This window comes from Dendropsophus ebraccatus, chromosome 10 (genome assembly GCF_027789765.1).
Source record: "Dendropsophus ebraccatus isolate aDenEbr1 chromosome 10, aDenEbr1.pat, whole genome shotgun sequence".
Taxonomy (NCBI): Eukaryota; Metazoa; Chordata; class Amphibia; order Anura; family Hylidae; genus Dendropsophus; species Dendropsophus ebraccatus.
Window position 1 is genome coordinate 11,443,020 of NC_091463.1, and position 22,744 is coordinate 11,465,763.

The 22,744-nt window shown below is 45.5% G+C and overlaps 1 protein-coding gene across 1 annotated transcript; it reads right to left on the reverse strand.

Moving 5' to 3' along the window:
* Nucleotides 1–5,812: 5,812 nt before the first annotated feature.
* On the reverse strand, nt 5,813–16,849 carry LOC138802880 (transcription cofactor vestigial-like protein 4). Its single transcript, XM_069986597.1, has 6 exons — nt 16,784–16,849; nt 7,605–7,745; nt 7,135–7,273; nt 6,645–6,876; nt 6,302–6,545; nt 5,813–6,217 (listed from the first exon to the last, which is right to left on the reverse strand). The coding sequence occupies exons 1-6, from the start codon at nt 16,821–16,823 to the stop codon at nt 6,006–6,008; spliced, it is 1,008 nt and encodes a 335-aa protein (XP_069842698.1). The 5' UTR covers nt 16,824–16,849; the 3' UTR covers nt 5,813–6,005.
* Nucleotides 16,850–22,744: the final 5,895 nt, after the last annotated feature.

A 22,744-nucleotide genomic window follows, 5' to 3' on the forward strand; every position in this document is an offset into this window, starting at 1 on the left:
GGTTTTACGGGTCAATTTCTGCCCTATATAAGAGCGTCACCTCCAGTCCCATGAAATCCTGCTATAACCATGAGTCATCGCGGCGAAGAGGACAGAAATAGCCGATGTGCATCTCCGCTATATATATACTGTATATACAGCAGCTTCTGTGATTGGTGAGAATGTAATGTGCAAAAGGATTTCTTATCATACAAAATGCAGAGATGACCCCAAGGAGAAGACAATGTATTGCGTATATAAAGCAAACATACTAGACAAATATCATCATCCATACACTATTATATCTTACATTCATGAATGTAACAAGAATATACAAGAATATAACTACTATAATACTGCTCCTATATACAGGAATATAACTACTATAATACTGCTCCTATATACAAGAATATAACTACTATAATACTGCCCCTATATACAGGAATATAACTACTATAATACTGCTCCTATATACAAGAATATAACTACTATAATACTACTCCTATATACAAGAATATAACTACTATAATACTGCTCCTATATACAAGAATATAACTACTATAATACTGACCCCTATATACAGGAATATAACTACTATAATACTGCTCCTATATACAGGAATATAACTACTATAATACTGCCTCCTATATACAAGAATATAACTACTATAATACTGCCCCTATATACAGGAATATAACTACTATAATACTGCTCCTATATACAGGAATATAACTACTATAATACTGCTCCTATATACAGGAATATAACTACTATAATACTGCTCCTATATACAGGAATATAACTACTATAATACTGCTCCTATATACAAGAATATAACTACTATAAAACTGCTTCCTATATACAAGAATATAACTACTATAATACTGCCCCCTATATACAAGAATATAACTACTATAATACTGCTCCTATATACAAGAATATAACTACTATAATACTGCTCCTATATACAAGAATATAACTACTATAATAGCTTTGATAGCTATGGTGAGTGCAATACCTTATCCAGACTTGTGCTGTTTGGGGGCAGCTTCCTCCGCCGGTGGTGCTGGCTGGGTTTTGGTCTGGCAATTTTGGGTCTGGTTCCGTGGCATGGGGGTTGCAGGGCCGTTCCATGGCCTCCCTTCCCTGACTGTGCACGCCTGCGGGGGGGGGGGTGGTCGCTGACCGGCACAGTGTGGACTTAGTGTAAGGACCCATGTGTATCAGATACCTGCACGCGGTACATGGGGCAGTGTGGCTTGATCAATTCACATACAGAATTCTGATGTTTTTTATGCAGCCGAGAGGTACTAGTATCAGCCATAGGTGTGAGGTGCAGCACTCTTTTTCTTCCCTGAACCATAACTACTATAATGCTGCTCCTATATACAAGAATATAACTACTATAATACTGCTCCTATATACAGGAATATAACTACTATAATGCTGCTCCTATATACAAGAATATAACTACTATAATACTGCTCCCTATAAGAAAGAACATACCCAGACTTCTAGGCTCGGAGTATTGGACACATGATGAGGCTGTTATACATATATACTGTGCTGTATTTTTCAGGTTATGGATATATACCTAAAGAAGGATGTATTTCGTGATTATAGAGCAGACACAGAGCACTCTGTCAGACACTATAGATAAGGGGTGCGGTGAGACCCATGGCGGTTCCTTATACGTCAGATTTGTGTGACGTATTTTATACAATCTAGTGTGACATATTGGTTTGTATTGTAGTGTATATGTAGTGGTAGTGGACGGCCTGAGGACCACCTGGTCCATAGTAGATTGGGGGGGGGGGGTGTCTATGAATTTCTCCTCATGGTCTTTGTGGTCCTCTATGCATCTCCACCCCTTGCCCAGGGTCATCCATTTCCACTCTTGTATAGTCAGACTTTGCATATGTTTACTGCAATTATGGAAGCCCCCCGCAGGTCGAATCAACAAGATAATACCCCCACCCCCCTAATATTCTCCTGTGTCCCCTCCCCGGTCGCCCGTACACCCTGATGGAGTCCATTGTAGGTGATACAAGATGGCTCTTTGTCTCGGCCTGTTTGATGTCGGCTCTTAGACACTCGTATTGTTCTTTTTGGATGCCCAGAGGGGCGCGCTGGCTTTGTTGTTGCAGTGACACACACAGGCATTCTTCACTTGTAGCCTGGAGTCTTGGATTTCCTTCCAGGAGACCGGTCGGACCGGTTCCTCCAGGGATCGTATTCCTGAGTGGATTGTAGCTTCACAACTCGTAGCCCGGGGCCTGGAGTCTGAAGAAGGTAACACCTCACCGCGACAGCTGTGGCCGCTTGGCATGTGGGGAGGAATGCTCCTGTGACATGTCGAGAAGCTGCGAGGACTTGTCGGGAAGGTGGGGCCGGCCGTCCTGAGGGTTACACATCTTCCCTCCTAAATCCCACAATCTGCCCTCTTATTCGCCATATCTTATAATTACAGATCATGAGGAGAAGCTTCATCTCTGAGGATTTACTGAGAACGTCCTGAAGGATCTGAGGCCTACATAGGGATAGTCCCGCTCAGAACCCCTCATACAATGCGGCTACACAGTCTAGAGCAGGGGGAGGCATCCTAGGCCGTCCAGCTGTTGCAAAACTACAACTCCCATCATGCCAAAGCTAAAGCTTTGGCTGTCCGGGCATGATGGGAGTTGTAGTTTTGCAATCTATCTTTCTATCTAAGCCTATCATGTGGAGTACCATATGAAGTATCTAAGCCTATCATGTGGCATACTATATGGAGTATCTAAGCCTATTGTGTGGCATACCATATGGAGTATCTAAGCCTATCATGTGGCATAACATATGGAGTATCTAAGCCTAGTGTGTGGAGTACCATATGGAGTATCTAAGCCTATCATGTGGCATAACATGGAGTATCTAAGCCTATCATGTGGCATAACATATGGAGTATCTAAGCCTATCATGTGGCATAACATATGGAGTATCTAAGCCTAGTGTGTGGAGTACCATATGGAGTATCTAAGCCTATCATGTGGCATAACATGGAGTATCTAAGCCTATCATGTGGCATAACATATGGAGTATCTAAGCCTATCATGTGGCATACCATATGAAGTATCTAAGCCTATCAGGTGGCATACCATATGGTGTATCTAAGCCTATCATGTGGCATACCATATGAAATATCTAAGCCTCTTATGTGGCATACCATATGGAGTATCTAAGCCTATCATGTGGAGTACCATATGAAGTATCTAAGCCTATCATGTGGCGTACCATTTGGAGTATCTAAGCCTATTGTATGGCATACCATATGGAGTATCTAAGTCTATCGTGTGGCGTACCATATGGAGTAGCTAAGCCTATCGTGTGGCATACCATATGGTGTATCTAAGCCTATTGTGTGAGATACTATTGGTTTATGTGAAATACTGTTGGTGTATCTAAGCCTATTGTTTAGAATACCATTTAGTGTATCTAAGCCTATTGTGTAGGATACTGCTGGTGTATCTAAGCCTATCATGAGGGATACTGTTTGGTGTATCTAAGCCTTTCTTGTGGGATACTGTTCAGTGTATCTATGCCTATCATGTGGGACAGTCATTGTTTTATCGAAGCCTATTGTGTAGGATACTGTTTGGTGTATCTAAGGCTATCATATGGGATACAGTTTGGTGTATCTAAGCCTATAATGTGGGATACTGTTTGGTGTATCTAAGCCTATAATGTGGCATACTGTTTGGTGTATCTAAGCCTATCATGTAGGATACTGTTTGGTGTATCTAAGCCTTTCATATAGGATACTGTTTGGTGTATCGAAGCCTATAATGTGGCATACTGTTTGGTGTATCTAAGCCTATAATGTGGGGCACTGTTTGGTGTATCTAAGCCTATAATGTGGGATACTGTTTGGTGTATCTAAGCCTATCATGTGGGATACTGTTTGGTGTATCGAAGCCTATAATGTGGCATACTGTTTGGTGTATCGAAGCCTTTCATATAGGATACTGTTTGGTGTATCGAAGCCTATAATGTGGGGCACTGTTTGGTGTATCTAAGCCTATCATGTAGGATACTGTTTGGTGTATCTAAGCCTATCATGTAGGATACTGTTTGGTGTATCTAAGCCTATCATGTAGGATACTGTTTGGTGTATCGAAGCCTATCATGTAGGATACTGTTTGGTGTATCTAAGCCTATAATGTGGGATACTGTTTGGTGTATCTAAGCCTATAATGTGGGGCACTGTTTGGTGTATCAAAGCTTATAATGTGGCATACTGTTTGGTGTATCTAAGCCTATCATGTAGGATACTGTTTGGTGTATCTAAGCCTATCATGTGGGGCACTGTTTGGTGTATCTAAGCCTATCATCTGGGGTCCTGTTTGGTGTATCTAAGCCTATAATGTGGGATACTGTTTGGTGTATCTAAGGCTATCATATGGGATACAGTTTGGTGTATCTAAGCCTATAATGTGGGATACAGTTTGGTGTATCTAAGCCTATAATGTGGGATACTGTTTGGTGTATCGAAGCCTTTAATGTGGGATACTGTTTGGTGTATCTAAGCCTATCACATATGATAACCATTACCCATTGGATGACTGCAGGGCGATGATGTCACTGCTATACCACACACACACATATATATATACTGAGGATGCCGCCATCTGTCACTGGGGTCACATGACTCATGGCTCTCTCGTCTCTCGTACAATGAATCACTCAGTGCAGGTAACACACCTGGCTCTGCGGCTTTGTGTCGTGTTCAGACCTGCGTCTACAAGGAACTCTCCATCCACTGGCTGTAGATCCGGGGGAACCAGACGCCCCAGGACCCCCCATGTCCTCTGCCGGGGTCACACTGTGCAGGAGGGAGATTGTGTCCCCAGGAGGTGATCACTCCAGAGGATTTCTATTCACTCACAGCAAGCAGAGATCTGGGGAAGAGGAGAGGAACTAACATGTGATAGATAGATAGATAGATAGATAGATAGATAGATAGATAGGAGATAGATAGGAGATAGATAGATAGATAGATAGATAGATAGATAGATAGATAGATAGAGATAGATAGATAGATAGATAGAGATAGATAGATAGATAGATAGGAGATAGATAGATAGAAGGTAGATAGATCAATAGATAGATAATAGATAGATAGATGATAGATAGATAGATAGATAGATAGATAGGAGATAGATAGATAGGAGATAGATAGATAGATAGATGATAGATAGGAGATAGATAGATAGATAGATAGATAGATAGATAGATAGATAGATAGGAGATAGATAGATAGAAGATAGATAGAGATACCTTGAGGGAAACCTGAGGGTCTACACCTGGAGCCCACCTAGTATACAATAGAATTAACTTCAGTGGAGGGGATGAATACATATATATATATATATATATATATATATATATATATATATATATATATGATCTGTTACATGTATTAGAGGTGTTACAGCGTAATGTTGTAAGTGACAAGACCCTGGTGTCGGCCAAAAGGACCTTGAGGGCCACCGGGGGCCCACCCACCATATCAATGTGTAAATAAGCCAAATCAGAGGTAAAAGGATACCCGGTGCATTGTATAAGTATTCACCCCCTTCCGACTTCCAGAAACTACTCCGTCCAGTATTTTTAGTGCAATCTGGTATATTTTAAACCTCAACCTTTTGCTCTACAGCTGTTGCAAAACTACAACCCCCACCATGTCCCGACAGCCGAAGGCAGGTTGTCACCCATTGCCGGAAGGTAAGGGACTCGACTCCATGATATAACAAATCACTTTTATTTCAATCATTTCATTTGTACACAATGATCCAATATAAACCCATTACAGGAACCCCCCTCCTCTGCACCCCCATAAAAAAATTCTTCAGAATTCCATTTCGACTGATAAAATATCAATAAATATATATATATATTACAATAGCGGCAGTAGAGTCTCTCATCTCCAGTCCTTCGGCAGTGCTCATAAGTGTTGAAGATCCAAAGAAAAAAAGGTCCATTGGGTGGCGCTAGCGCCTGGTTGGGTTTTCCTGAGAAGACGGGGAGTCTGCTGCGGCCCGGATTAAGAACCATCTGGAACCCAGGGCTTTGGAGAAGTGGTCCTCTACCGAACTGTAGGAGGAAGGAGCTGGAAGGGAGCGGAGACTTGGATGAGAGGTGCAGGATTTGAGACTTCGTTGGAAATGTTCTTCTACCTCCGGGGAGCAGGATCTGGGGGACCCTACAAAGAGATAAATGTTGAGTTTGATGTTTTTACAAAAAATTCATTCAATGCAAAGATCAGGTCTAAAATTTAAGAACTTACGTTGGGTATGTGAATCCCGGAGGAGATTAGATGTGGTCTTGTTGTCTGTAGATGGTGGTGGACTTGTCCTGGTCTTGTTGTCTGTAGATGGTGGTGGACTTGTCCTGGTCTTGTCGATAGTTGGAGTTGGACTTGTTCTGGTCTTGTTCTCCATAGTCGTAAGTGGACTTGTTGTGGTCTTGTCCATAGTCGGAAGTGGACTTGTTTTCGGTCTGGATATACAAGTGATGACTGAAGGTCTCATCTAAAACAAGAGGAGCAAAGTTATATTAGACCTGGCTGGACCTTCAGAAGACCACTGTTGACCTGACCATCTTCATTGGGTCATAAAGAAATCACCCACCTGTTGCAGCATGGCTGAGGACACCATAGGTGGTTCGCTTGGCTTTTCCAACCTTTTGACCAAAGCTAGAGGTTGTTCTTCTTCTTGTCGGAGCCTCCGTTCTGGCATTAACCTCTTTAGAACATTTTTGAGGTCCACATGGGCAGCCAATACTTTGGGGCTGGGGGTCACGGTTGCAGGAGGTTGTCTTGTTGCACACTTCACGTTCACTGGTGACTGAGATGACTTGTCCCTGTAAGAAGACATTGAAGGCTTAATAAACTTTGCAAACTTTTGGAAAATTTTTGAAAAAAAATATGTGACGTCTAGGGCATCCCCAGCCATTTCAAAACTACAACCTCCATCATGATGGAGGTTGTAGTTTTGCAAGAGCTGAGGAGCCACAGGATGGGGACAATGATCTACGGGATAGGTTCGGGGTCTACAGGACAGTCCAACTAGAATTTATGGAATGTACCATTTGTAAAGACTCTGATAGAACAATGCTTACCTGTTCAGGTAGCTGGAAGAACACAGTCTCTTCTGGGGTTGTGGTGGGTCCAGACTCAGTTTGCGTTTGATGGGGTAGATGGGGATCCCATGGTTGGTTAATGGACGGTAGCGGTCCACGTTACGTGCGCTGTGCTGTCCTACAATGATACAAGCCATATTAGTATTGTGTATACCCTTGGAGACCCCTTATTGGGCATAGTACTTAATATATAGAAAAAAGAGACAATAAGGCATCTAAATCCTCACTTAAAGTGTCAATGGTCAAAGCATCGGCCAATACATGCACACAAGTCCCCCCACCAGGGTCAATGGTTCCCCCCTACATGCTGCTACATGGAGCATTACCGGGTGGTCTATATAGACAGAGTGCAATGTTTTGGAACATACCATTAACAATCTAGGGGTAAACCTAAATAGTATAATAATGGGGGAATGAGTTGCATTACAGTAAGAGCAGATGGCACCCACCTTCTAGGATGTAGACCTTGAAGCCACTGGAGATTCCCATAGTATACTGCAGGCTGGACACGGCCATTGTCACTGTGTTGAACAGCTGCAGGATTCCACACAATTCTACCTGGAGCTGCACTCCGCTGGTTTTATATTTACCTGGATAAAAGGACGGCCAATCAGAGGAGGGGCTGCACTTGGCTCCGCCCACCCCTCACCTGGATGATCACCTTTCAGAGCACTCCCCCCCCCCATCTCATCACCTGTGTTGTCAGCACCTACTGTGCCTGCACCTTTGTAAGCAATTCAGGGGGGATGGGGGGTAACAAAAGGCTTCAGAGGACCATGGAGGTGCTAATGTTATATAAATCCCTGGCAGTCTGCACGTCGTCATCTCCTCACATGTCCCCCCGGGCTACTGATGGCTACTGTAGGACCTGGGGATGATTCTAGCAGCCAGCGTCAACATCTGTGCAGGATATGAGCAAAACTTTGTAATAATAGCGCCACATTGTGCCCAAAAAAGCAATAATGCTATAAGGTGACCAAATAATATCAGCGTACAGTTCTGGAGTGATATCACTATGTTGTGCCCTAATAACACCGCTATAAAGTATTGGCATAGATCACCATACAGCTCCCTAATAATACCAATGGTCACTGTATAAATAATATCGCCATAGAGTGTGCAAATAATGCCAATATTCACAGCCTAAGCAATATCGCCATAAGGGTTCTAAGTGATACCACTATTCGTTGCCTAATAATATCTCCATACAGTTCCCCTTTAATACCAGTATTTATTGCCTTAATAATATCACCATATAATGTCCAAGTAATAGAAATATTCAGTGGCTAAATAATATTGCCATATAATGTCCAAGTAATTGCAATATTCACTGGCTAAATAATATTGCCATATAGTGTCCAAGTAATAGAAATATTCACTGGCTAAATAATATCGCCATATATTGTCCAAGTAATAGCAATATTCACTGGCTAAATAATATTGCCATAAGGTTTCTAAGTGATACCACTATTTATTGCCTAATAATATCGCCATAAAGCTCTCCATTAATACAGGACTAAATAATATTGCCATATATTGTCCCAGTAATAGCAATATTCACTGGCTAAATAATATCGCCATATATTGTCCTAGTAATAGCAATATTCACTGGCTAAATATTATCGCCATAAGGTTTCTAAGTGATACCACTATTCATTGCCTAATAATATCGCCATACAGCTTCCTATTAATACCAGTATTCATTGCCTAAATAATATCGCCATATAGTGTCCAAGTAATAGCAATATTCACTGGCTAAATAATATGGCCATTAGGTTTCTAAGTGATACCACTATTCATTGACTAACAATATTGCCATACAGTTCCCCATTAATACCAGAATAAATTATATCGCCATATATTGTCCAAGTAATACCAATATTCACTGGCTAAATAATATCGTTATATTGTTATACAACTATTTACCTAAACAATGTCGCAATAATGTTTCTAAGTAATAGTACTATTTATTGCAATACAGTACCCTATGTACCACTATTCATTGCCTAAATAGTATCGCTATACAGTGAGCAAATAATAGGAGGATTGACAGCCTAAATAATATCACCATAAGGTGTCCAAGTAATAGCCATTTTCCCTGTCTACATAATATTGCTACAGAGTGTGCAAATAATACCATAACTCATTGTCTAAATAATATCGCCATACAGTGAGCATATAACATCATTACTCGTTGCGTAAATAATAACGCCATATTGTGTCCGTGAAATATGATTATTCATTCTCTAAACAACAAGACCAGATAGTGGCCAAAATTATCACCGCTTTTTATTAAAAAAACAAACGATGCCTCATATAACATATTGCCATATGGTGTCTAAATAACATTGCCTGAATAATATCGCCATACAGTGTCCGAACAATATCAGTACAGTCCCAGAATAAGATCAGTATAGTGTGCCCTAATAACACCACCTGACAATACCTGAGACACCTATATGGTGCCCCCAATAATACCGCTCTTCATTGCCTAAATAATATCGCCATACAGTGCTGAAATCATACCGCCACACAGTACCTGAAAAAAAAAAAAAACATTATACACTCCCCTAAATCAGCAGTCATATTGGCACAGCTAAGTCTAACCAGATACGGATGAAATTTGCCCCATTTGCCCCCGGCAGGCTGAATTCTAACCCACTCTCTATACATCATGAGTAAGGTGATCTAATATGCTCTCTGGTGTCAGCCCTATCAGGCTGGCGGGGGGCACCATTACTGTGCACGGGTGATGGCGGGCAGACAGGCACTGGCGGTGTGGTAGGGCACAGGCCCGCACACGTATCAGGCAGGTAGCAGGCACATTCCCTCATACAATCCAGTTGGTTTACATACTTCTCATTCCTCCATAGGATCACAAGGTATGCGTACGAACATGTCGGAGCACAGCGTGTATTGTTTGTCCGTATACTGATCCGGCACATGACACAGAGTCCCTGGCGGCGGGGACGTGCGCAGGAGCAGTCAATATATGTATATACTGAACCCTATCAGAGGACTCCGTATACAGAGGCCATTACACTGTATATCTCAGTATATTCCCTATCAGAGCCCGGCGCGCTCCAGTACTCCGTATACAGAGGCCATTACATTGTATATCTCAGTATATTCCCTATCAGAGCCCGGCGCGCTCCAGTACTCTGTATACAGAGGCCATTACATTGTATATCTCAGTATATTCCCTATCAGAGCCCGGCGCGCTCCAGTACTCTGTATACAGAGGCCATTACATTGTATATCTCAGTATATTCCCTATCAGAGCCCGGCGCGCTCCAGTACTCTGTATACAGAGGCCATTACATTGTATATCTCAGTATATTCCCTATCAGAGCCCGGCGCGCTCCAGTACTCTATATACAGGGGCCATTACATTGTATATATTACTATGTTCCCTATCAGAGCCCGGCGCGCTCCAGTACTCTGTATACAGAGGCCATTACATTGTATATCTCAGTATATTCCCTATCAGAGCCCGTCGCGCTCCAGTACTCCGTATACAGAGGCCATTACATTGTATATCTCAGTATATTCCCTATCAGAGCCCGGCGCGCTCCAGTACTCCGTATACAGAGGCCATTACATTGTATATCTCAGTATATTCCCTATCAGAGCCCGGCATGCTCCAGTACTCCGTATACAGAGGCCATTACATTGTATATCTCAGTATATTCCCTATCAGAGCCCGGCGCGCTCCAGTACTCTGTATACAGAGGCCATTACACTGTATATCTCAGTATATTCCATATCAGAGCCCGGCATGCTCCAGTACTCTGTATACAGAGGCCATTACATTGTATATCTCAGTATATTCCCTATCAGAGCCCGTCGCGCTCCAGTAGTCTGTATACAGAGGCCATTACATTGTATATCTCAGTATATTCCCTATCAGAGCCCGGCGCGCTCCAGTACTCTGTATACAGAGGCCATTACATTGTATATCTCAGTATATTCCCTATCAGAGCCCGGCGCGCTCCAGTACTCCGTATACAGAGGCCATTACATTGTATATCTCAGTATATTCCCTATCAGAGCCCGGCGCGCTCCAGTACTCTGTATACAGAGGCCATTACATTGTATATCTCAGTATATTCCCTATCAGCCTGGCGCGCTCCAGTACTCCGTATACAGAGGCCATTACATTGTATATCTCAGTATATTCCCTATCAGAGCCCGGCGCGCTCCAGTACTCTGTATACAGAGGCCATTACATTGTATATCTCAGTATATTCCCTATCAGAGCCCGGCGCGCTCCAGTACTCTGTATACAGAGGCCATTACATTGTATATCTCAGTATATTCCCTATCAGAGCCCGGCGCGCTCCAGTACTCCGTATACAGAGGCCATTACATTGGATATCTCAGTATATTCCCTATCAGAGCCCGGCGCGCTCCAGTACTCCGTATACAGAGGCCATTACATTGTATATCTCAGTATATTCCCTATCAGAGCCCGGCGCGCTCCAGTACTCTGTATACAGAGGCCATTACATTGTATATCTCAGTATGTTCCCTATCAGAGCCCGGCGCGCTCCAGTACTCTGTATACAGAGGCCATTACATTGTATATCTCAGTATATTCCCTATCAGAGCCCGGCGCGCTCCAGTTCTCCGTATACAGAGGCCATTACATTGTATATCTCAGTATGTTCCCTATCAGAGCCCGGCACCTCCAGTTCTCCGTATACAGAGGCCATGACATTGTATATCTCAGTATATTCCCTATCAGAGCCCGGCGCGCTCCAGTACTCCGTATACAGAGGCCATTACATTGTATATCTCAGTATATTCCCTATCAGAGCCCGGCGCGCTCCAGTACTCTGTATACAGAGGCCATTACATTGTATATCTCAGTATATTCCCTATCAGAGCCCGGCGCGCTCCAGTACTCCGTATACAGAGGCCATTACATTGTATATCTCAGTATATTCCCTATCAGAGCCCGGCGCGCTCCAGTACTCTGTATACAGAGGCCATTACATTGTATATCTCAGTATATTCCCTATCAGAGCCCGGCGCGCTCCAGTACTCTGTATACAGAGGCCATTACATTGGATATCTTAGTATATTCCCTTTCAGCTCGGCCCATAATGGTCTCCATGGCCATCATCTTGTAATTATGACATCACAGTTGAGCAGGCTTTAAAGGGCCGGAGCACTTAGAACAACTGGACACGGGTAAATTTTGGCGTCTGTATTGCAGCTATAATACTCCGACCACTGATCGCTCTTTGATGTTTCAATAATATAGATTTCCAAAGTTGCTGGAAAACCAGTGTTTCTGCACCAATTTAGAAAAAAAAAACAAAAAAAACAACTTACTGCAGCGAGTGAACATGACCTAAGAGCTCACAGCCTGCAATACATATACTAGCTGGAGGGAAGACTTCAGGAGAGAAGGGTTTAGGCTATCTATGTCTCTTGACCATAATATTTGTCAGTCACTTTATTGTTGTTGATAATTGAGTGTAAAAAAAGAAGAGACAAACAGATCTGACCATGACAGTCACATAAAATCCAACTTTTTGATCTCAGGTTGCAGGTTGACTGCGTCACACGCAACTTGATAAGAGGGATAAAAAAAATATGGATTTTAAAGATGGAGTTCCTGCTGAAACCTATATCCGGGCCTGGCCCAGGGCCAGGATCCTTGTCAGGAGCCACAGCTTCTAGATTTCCTTGATGAGAGACTATTAGTAACTACTATGCAGCGCTAAACCCAAAGGTGCAGTGGAGCAAATAGCTTAAGCTGAAGTACTCCATTGGATCTTGCTCGGTCTACTCAGATAGTCTTGAGAGGTTAGTTTCAAAGACTTACACTACCAAACCTGACACTCCGTAGACTTGTTTAGCAAAAGGTGGTCTTCTTCTTCACAACTTATTCTAACTGTACGAGAGTGTTCTGCAAAGTCACTACACACCCACCCGGCAGAGTACTGCACTATTTAGGCAAGGTCTCCAAGACAGCACCCTAACCAACTAAACTTAGGTACACCTTCTTCGACTACTATCTGCAATCTAAAGCTAAATGTTCTGTGTTGTCCATCAGGAGGAAGGACGTTGTATTACTGTGATTATTCTTGGCCCACTGAAAAGCATTCAGCTGTATTGCATTGAAGAGTATTCAAGTACGGTGTTATCCTTAAGTCCTGGACTCTGTGCTCCTTACTACCTCTTACACCTGCCCCCACTCACCTGGTTCTACCTTTACAGAGCCCAGTCCTTATTACCTGGGGTTGGGCATCACCACTCCTGGCCACCATGAAACGAGCCCAAATAAAACACCAACTTGCCCACTGCTAACAACACCTAAGAACCCCGGGTCACGGCAGGTAGATCCATCCAACTTCCTGCCCATCAAGGTCCATGGTGGGCTCTAACCCCTTCAAGTTGGCTGGACCCTCCAATACCCTCCAAGTATGGAGATAGATGGTGGGTATTTTTGGGTCCAGCCAACTTGAAGGGGTTAGAGCCCACCATGGACCTAGATGGGCAGGACGTTGGCTGGATCTTTAGGCCAAGGAACATCATCTGATAACTTCCCTACAAGGGGTGGAATGTCGTTCTTCTGGCTTCCACACAAAGCATCATGGTCTTTGGCCTTTAATTGCGGCACCACGAAACGTAACCTTAGGGCCCCTTTTTCTTTTTTGGAAAAATTACCCCTTAGGTTTCACTCATGCGTGACGCGTAGCTGGGGGCCACCTGATAGAATCTAATCATATTCCCCCGTATAAGGTGTACTGTCTCTTTAACGCGGCTGTATACTGCACAGTCATAAACCCGATATAAACCAGTAATTTCCAGCGATGTCAGGAGACGCCTGTCGTTGATGGAAGAATGGGAAGCGTTATGAACGAGTCATCGAGGTTGGAGCACGCCGGGCACGGTAACAATGGGATTCCTATGTGGGGCATTGGGCCCCGGGGCTATGGATTGAGGTGCATTGTTATTAAGTGATATTTCCTGATCCCCCCCCCCCCTAGACATAAGGCCAGGCACAACGCTGACACACCTTCCCAATCCTCTCCCTGCCCTGAGGGCGCCACAGGAAAGACAAGCCAGACTCTGCACACTTCCATGGGAGCGGCACAAGCCTGATCCGTGCCTCCCTCCCTATCCCTCACATACCTGTCAGCCGGGGACCAGCCTATGTTTACTTAGCCATCACTCACTCTATTTGTAGTCGAGATCATAAGGAAGAAAAGCCAACACTTCACCCGACTATCTTGTCCTTATCCGCAGCCATTTATCAGGAGTCATTGTGTATCCTTTTGGTAGAAATTCCTTAAAGGGTTTGTCCACTTTGGACTAGAAGGATTTCCCCCCCCCCTCCATTAGCTTCCCATATGATGTCCTGCTGATCATCTCACATCGTGGGGATCAAGGCTAGCACCAGAAAAAAATCTCCCGCCTTCAAGTACTTATCAGCTGCTGTATGTCCTGAGGGAAGTGGTGTATTCTCTCCAGTCTATCAGAGTACTCACTGCTGCCACCTCAGTCCATGTCAGGAACTGTCCAGAACAGAAGCAAATCCCCATAGAAAACCTCTCCTGCTCTGGACAGTTCCTGACATGGACAGAGGGGGCAGCAGAGAGCACTGTGTCAGACTGGAAAGAATACACCACTTCCTGCAGGACATACAATAGCTGATAAGTACTGGAAGACTGGAGATTTTTAAATAGAAGTAAATTACAAATCTCTTTCTGGCACCAGTTTATTTGAACAATTTTTTGAACAATCCGCTGCGGATCCCTGCCCAGTAAACTCTATGGGCAGACAAACTAGCAGCAGGATGCACATTGCACAGGGATTTTGTCCGCAGCCCGCCCCGTTAACCCCCGGCCGCCAGAGCCTATACATCACCTGTTACCCGCTCCGGCTTGTTTCAGGGCTCCCAGTGTCACGGCGGGGCATTCGCTGCGGATCTAGTACGTGTGAACGTACCTTAAAGATAATCTTTAGGGTAGCTTCACACATATATGAAATCCGCTGCGGATCCATTGCCATGTATTTTCTATGAGAATACATACTCGCAGCTGGAGCAGACTGTACCTGCATGTGTCTGGCTTGCTTCAAGGGGTCTTGGCATCTGAACGTCCCGCTCTGCCAATCAGTGCGTTGGGGGGGGGGTTAATTTACATACTCGCAGCGGGATTGACATCAATTGACATGGCAATGGATCCGCAGTGGGTTTCACTGCAAATTTGCAGTGATGTTGTGTGCTGTGTCTAGTGCTGGATCTTCGGGGGCGGGGCATGATATCACAGTTCTCTCTGAATCATGCCCCGCCCCCTCGGATCCAAAACTAGGCAAAACACAGTTTATCACTAATACATATCCATTACCAAGATCACCCCCTTCAAAACAGGAGGGATGTGAATCAGAGGGAAGATCCGGTGCAGGGAAATCAGACTCCCCGAAGCTGCTCCTTCCAACTCACCTGCAGAATACAGGTGCAAACCTATATGGAGCGGGAAGGGGGGGGTTGGGTCCCAATAACGACCACAGCCTTGCTCCATTCCCTAAAATGGGTTCCCCAGCTGTGGTGAATTTAATCTCACTGTCCCTGCTCCATATCCTTTAAGGGGTTGTTCACCAAAATGTTTTCTTTCAAATCAAATTTGTAATTTACTTCGATTAAAAAATCTCCAGTCTTCCAGTACTTCAGCTGCTGTATGTCCTGCAGGAAGTGGTGTATTCTCTCCAGTCTGACACAGTGCTCTTTGCTGCCACTTCTGTCCATGTCAGGAACTGTCCGGAGCAGCAGCAAAACCCAATAGAAAACCTCTCCAACCCTCCAGACTGTCCTGGCTTTGGCTTCAATAATCTGTCAGATAAATCTGTCTGTGTGAACCCGCCCTTACCCAGCTCATCCCTGCAGGTGCGAGGAAATCATATTCCCCAAAGCTGCTGTGTGTCGCGCCCCCTGCAGGACAGAGGTGCAGTTACAGCCCCTATATAGAGGGGAGTCTGTATACCAACCACATCCTCTTTCTGTATTGGGTGCAGCTGCGGTGAAGGAGACCTTCCCGTCCCTGCTCCCCATTGTCAGGCGGGGGATTTCCATAATGTAATAGAGAAGCATGCGCCGGGACAAGTCTCTTCACATCCATAAGGGAAAAATAGAATTAGGTCAACAGGTGAACAAGTTGTGACTGCACGCTCCAGTGCGGGGGGGTCTCACAAGCCGCACACACTCCTCGATTGTGTGATGGAGCAGATTAAAGGGCCACCCCACCCCCATCTCCGCACTCGCTGAGTGAAGGCTTGTGCCAGCCATCTGCCTGTGTTTACTCTGCAGGGTGTTTGCTCAGGAATGTCAGCCCCCGGGGCACCTAAGTACGGGAGGGGTCACCGGGGGGCAACTGTGTGAGGGAGGGGTCACCCGGGGGGGGGCACCTGTGGGAGGGAGGGGACACCCGGGGGGGGGGGGGCACCTGTGTGAGGGAGGTGTCACCGGTGGGGGGGCACCTATGTGAGGGGGGGCACTTGTGTGAGGGAGGGGTAGAGGCGGGGGCAGATAAAGATCCTCTAAGGGGGGTGCCTGGGGTCAGAGATGCTTCCTGAGAGAGAGAGAGAGAGAGAGAGAGAGAGAGAGAGGACTCACACTTGGAATCCAGAGTCACAATACAGAGATACAGAGTCATTAGCCAGGGATGCAGAGTACGTAGGGGGAGATTTATCAAACATGGTGCAAAGTGAAACCGGCTCAGTTGCCCCTAGCAACCAATCAGATTCCACCTTTCATTTTCCAAAGAGTCTGTGAGGAATGAAAGGTGGAATCTGATTGGTTGCTAGGGGCAACTGAGCCAGTTTCACTTTACACCATGTTTGATAAATCTCCCCCATAGTCTCTATATTATTACAGCAGCTTGGCATATATTGCATCAGTGTTCCCCAGGTTGCGGTTTTCCAGCTGTCGTATAACTACAACTCCCATTATGATGGCTATGATGGAAAGCCACAGGTTGGGGAACGGCGCTCGGCAGTGACTGCTGGGGATGGACAAATGATGAGTGCCATCTAGTGTTGGATGTGGGAACTGCGTGCTCTCATTCCTGCAGCGCTGCACAAAGCTCACGACTGGTTACCCACTGGCCGGCTCTGCTTCATGTAATCATTTATTCATAACCAGCATGGCTGCCGGGGAGAAAACATCATCAAGTAATTATAAACAGATGTCGCTGATATTAAGGCTGGAGGAGTCGCTAGAGGAGCCTCCTCAGAAATTAGCGCTCGTGATTTATGTCATGTGGGTTGCGGGATGCATATGGGGTGTGTAGATTGTTATTATAGGATATACCACATACCGGTTAAGGGAGTGTGGATTATACACACGAGTGCCGTGTATAATAGTGATTTTAGAGCTAGAGAGCTTGTATCCGCCATCTATCATGTAAACACAATCTAATCCTATGAAGTGGTGCGAAACTACAATTTCCATCATGCCTAAGAAGATAAAGCCTGTGACTGCAGGGTGCAGAATGAAGAAACTGTTGCCCCGGGTGGAGTAACACAGTACTCGGAGAGGACTGGAGACAGATTACATGCATTGTATTGCAGAAAGCTTAATGCCACAGCGCCACCTAGAGTCTATTTAATCACTAACATATTGTGTCCTCTGAGACTTGCCGCCTTATTACTATGTGTGAAGGTAAAGTTCTGTCTGAGTTATCAGGAACCTGTGGATAAAGTGATTTCATAGGAGTTAAATGATGGACTTTGTTATGTTTCTGAACAAAGTGTGTAGTGACTCGGACGTGCCCCTAAGTCTTATTGCACCTTACTTACTGCACTATGGATGATCTCACCATTGCCTTCTGCACTTTACAAAAGTTAATTATAATGTTGTGACATATTTATAGTCTGTGTTTTTTCATTGGTATGTTGCCTATTTAACCCATGCTGTGCTCACCCTCTTTCGTAACTTCTTCTAAGCGGACGGCTTATTTCAAGTGGGGGAGTATGTAGTGACCTGGTACGGGCCCATAAGTCTTATTGCACCTGAGTAAGGTAACTCCCTCAGGTTCACACAGGTGGGGATGAAGTATGCACTGCAATTACTGTTTTCCCCACTAGGTGTCACTAAAGCACTTGTTATCTCCTTTGCACAGCTGAAGGAACTGAAGGGTTAACAGTATGTCATGTGTAATGTTCACTCACAGGTGCAGGTGCTTTCCCTCCAGTTTTGTCCTATTCTGTCCTCTTTTTCTTCTGCACACACAGCCCCCACCAATCAGAGTAGAGTTTGGTTAGACCCCTGTAAGAAGGAGTTCATTCCTGGTGGGAGGAGTCAGTGTAGTTGGTTTTAGACAGTGTGTGAGGATGTAAGCCAGCTACAGATTCCCCCTATGCAAGCCACCCCCACTATGCAGTGCTAGAAAGTACACAGGGGGAGAGTCGCCACAGAAGAATCACCTTGTCCATGCCAGGAACCTCTCTAAAATGTGCAGGACAGTTACCTTAGCGATCACAGGAACAGAACCCAGTGGAACAAAGTTACTAAGAGTCTAGGTATTCCACTGCGCATCACAAGATGACCGGGACGTCTTGGAAGTCTGCTTAGCCTAGATAACTAGGCCTGGGGCTCGTACTACCCTGACAGGACGAGAATGTTGCAACTGTAGGGCAGAAGGCGGTCAGATACAGAATAAACATGAGTCCGAGTGTTCTCTATATATCCTCTCCAGCTCAAAGTGTTCCAGGCAGAAAACACGTCTAACTGGACAAGGTCCGTCAGGCACCCTCTCTCCACTACTCTCTTTTCTGATAACCCTCTCTTACCTTGACAAGTGCCCAAGTGACCCTAGACCCACTCAGATACCACACCATCAGTGATCAGAAGATCGGAGGTGCTGAAGTGATCTACCATGGTCAGGGCCAGGATTTATGTCTGTAAGTAGTGAGAGGCGGCACTATGACCTGTACTTGTCGGGTGGTGTGATCTTCAGGGGTCAGGTGCTGTGATCTTTAGGGGTCCGTGGTGTGATCTTCAGGGGTCGGTGGTGTGATCTTCAGGATTCAGGTGGTGTGATCTTCAGGGGTCGGTGGTGTGATCTTCAGGGGTCAGGTGGTGTCATTTTCAGGGGTCGGTGGTGTGATCTTCAGGGGTCGGTGGTGTGATCTTCAGGATTCAGGTGGTGTGATCTTCAGAGGTTAGGTGGTGTGATCTTCAGAGGTCAGGTGGTGTGATCTGCAGTGATCAGGTACTGTGATCTTCAGGGATTTGGTGTTGTGATCTGCAGTGATCAGGTGAGGTGATGCGAGGACCAGCTGATATTATGTGGTTGGGCACACACCACCCTCACATGCCAGAAGCTCTGCACCCCCAGATGAACACTCTAACAAGTCATATAGGCTGAAAGGAGTCTGTGATCCCTTCCTGGTGCAGCCTTCCCCCTGAGTCCCATGTATCTAAGCTGTCTCATCCCTACATCTCCTGATGAGTAACCGGTGTCTTCTCTGTCACCATATGCCTCCATGCAAATATTTGTCATCTGAGCAGCGGAGTAAATGCTCGTCTCCTTCCAGATATCTCCGGCAGACGCTGCTGTCACGCTGGATCCCTCACGTCACCGCGCACCTGTCTCTCCATCTGTACGGCACTCTCACGGTTCTCCCAGCCTAATAATTGATGTTCCTATTAGACTTGGATGACTGGAGGGGTCCTGGTTTATTGTATAGTGGTCTTCAGTCCTGCTCTACACAGTCCGTGCCATCCTATCCATCCCTCCTCCTCCAGATTCCTCATGGTGACATAAAGACGATCACATGCGGTTCAGTAATTGCCTTGTCTTTTGAAGGTCTATTCCCCCCGTAACATTTCATGGAATATTCCAAGGTTTTCATAACCTCTCTTTTTTTGAATGGAGTCTAAACCATTTGAGTGATTGGCAGGGGCTCCAGCTGTGGAAACCTCACTCACCAAGTGTTTACTTACCAATAGATACCCTTAAAGCTATAGCAGAAAGTAATGCTGCGTTTACACGCAACGATTATCGCTCGAATTTTCGCAATAACGATCGCATTTGAGCGATAATCGTTCCGTGTAAACACAGCAAACGATCAAGCGATGAGCGAAAAATAGTTCTCAAATCGTTGTTCGCTAAAAATTCGCAGATCGCTTCATGTAAACAGTCTTTCAAAGATTTACCCTATGTAAAAGATGGGCTTAACCCCTTAACGACCGCGGGCATAAGTGTACGCCCCCAAAACCCGTGCCTTAACGCAAACGGGCGTATATTTACGCCCGCGGCTTCCCCGATCGCTGCGTGTACACATGCAGCGATTGGGGAAGATGGCCTGCTATAATGTATAGCAGGCCATCCTAGCTTGTCGCCACGGGGGGTGGTTAACTCCCCCTGTGCTGACGATCGCCGCTATTGGCTGATCAATTCAGATCAGCCAATAGCGGCGATCTGAAGCTTTCCGGGTCATCGGTGACCCGATGACCCGGAAAAAAATGGCGGTCGGTTAAAAGTAATGGTGGCCAAGGTGCCACGTCCCGAAAAGTAATGGTGGCCAAGGTGCCACGTCCCGATCACAGCGATATAAGTTCCCAAAAAGTGTTAAATACCTGCTGGGGACACCTCAGCTTGGTAGCTGAGGTGTCCCCAGGAGGTATTGGCACATACTCACCTGATCCCGGCGTCCCGATCGCTTCTTCCGGGTCCCGATCGCGTCCTCTTCTTCGTCGCGTCTTCGGGTATTTCCGCCGGTCCCGGCTTCGGCTCCTCTCGGCTCCCATCGGCAATTTCCGAAATTCGGGACCTACTGCCCCCTAGCGGCTGATAAGTGTATATTATACACTTATCAGTTGCTATAGGGTTGAAGAAAGGTGTGGTTTTTTTTGTTTGTTTTTTTTTTACATTTTTCCGCTGATCAGCAACTCCTCCTTTTTGGCGTAGGGTGTTTTTTTCTATATCCTACAGCCACGCTTTGCTGATAAGTACCGCACATAAGTGCGGCATTTATCAGCAACTCCTTTCTTGGAGTAGGTTTTTTTTTTTTTTTTTATACTTAATGTTAAAAAGACACGTAAAAAACACTTTTACACTACACGAAATAAAGTTTTACACTACACCACTACATATTTACAGTACATACCCCATATACTAGTCCCGTTATAAAGATGGCCCCCAGGGTGTTTTCGGCGTCGGACGCATACGTTATTATTGCCTCCGACACTGAAACAGCCAGTGAGGATGAATGGGGGGATTCTTCTTTCCTCCATTCATCCTCATCATCCAGTGACGTGTCTGGGGGTAGCGTAGTGTACGCTGCCCCCCAGACACGTCTTTTCCGCCAGTACCGTCCCAATAAGAGATCACGGTATGGCGTGAAATTCTACAAACTCTGTGAGGGTACCTCAGGGTACACTTACAGATTTAGGGTACTTGCACACTGCGGAATGGCGAAGGATAACCCTTTGTGCATTCCGCAGCTGGTACCCGCCGGTGGACTGATGCGGGCGCGCGTCTCCGCTCGTGTCATAGACTCCATTCTATGCACAGGCGGGTTCCATCGTCCGTCCAAAGAATGAACACATTCATTCTTTGGACAGAGGGCGGAATCCGCCCATGCATAGAATGGAGTGTGACACGAGCGGAGAAGCGCACCCGCATCAGTCCGCCGGCAGGTGCCAGCTGCGGAATGCACAAAGGGTTATCCTTCGCCTTTCCGCAGTGTGCACATACCCTTAGAGTGTATGAAGGAAGGGACACCCAAATCAGCCCCCACCATGTCCCCCCCCATCCTCGGAGTTAGTGGGGAGATCGTTTGGGAACTGATCTTCCCACTGCTGGATAAAGGTTACCACCTGTACGGGGATAACTTATATACCAGCACCCCCTCTTCTGGTCCCTCGCTGCCCGAGCTACTGTAGCTTGCGGCACGATCCGAATATATCAGAAGCAGTAATAGAGCCCTAATATTTAGCAGCCATGGAGCGGACCCAGCGCTTCTGGATATGAAGGATCCCGTATCGCACCAGGACAACATTTTCCAGATGACGTCCCCCACACTGGAGAACGGGAGACCCCAGAAGAAGTGCAGAGTTTAGGGGAAGAGGGTAATCAGGAAGGACACCATTTTCCAGTGTGACACCTGTCCTGATCACCCCGGCCTCTGCATACTGGATCGCTCCAAGGCGCACCACACATCACTGGGGTTCTACATTATCTAAATTCTGTCCCTTATTCCTATTTCAGGGGTCACGTTGATCCAGGGATTATTCTGATCGCCATTATGGAGTCGGGAAGGAAATTTTCCCCTGTGATGAGGCTACTGTCGTCTGCCTCACGAGGGTTTTTTTTTGCCTTTCTCTGGATCAACACAGGTTGAATTTGATGGACACCTGTCATTTTCAACCTTATAAACTAATAATTGGCCTAATACCCCCAAATAAATTAGAATTGTCCCTTTTCCCCAGCTAAATAGATATGGCCGCCATTCCCATTAGAGACTTGCCATGATGCAATTACAAAGCCTCTGTGCGGCCAGGACAGTAGAAACCCCCCACAAGTGACCCCATTCTGGAAACTACACCCCATAAGGAATCTAACAAGGG

Coding starts and splice junctions, on each gene's coding strand:
- LOC138802880 (XM_069986597.1), bottom strand. CDS start 16,823: ATGACTCTGTATCTCTGTATTGTGACTCTGGATTCCAAGT. Junction 6,877..7,134: donor TCTTCCAGCTACCTGAACAG/GTAAGCATTGTT, acceptor GTCTTCTTACAG/GGACAAGTCATCTCAGTCAC. Junction 6,546..6,644: donor CCTCAGCCATGCTGCAACAG/GTGGGTGATTTC, acceptor CTCTTGTTTTAG/ATGAGACCTTCAGTCATCAC.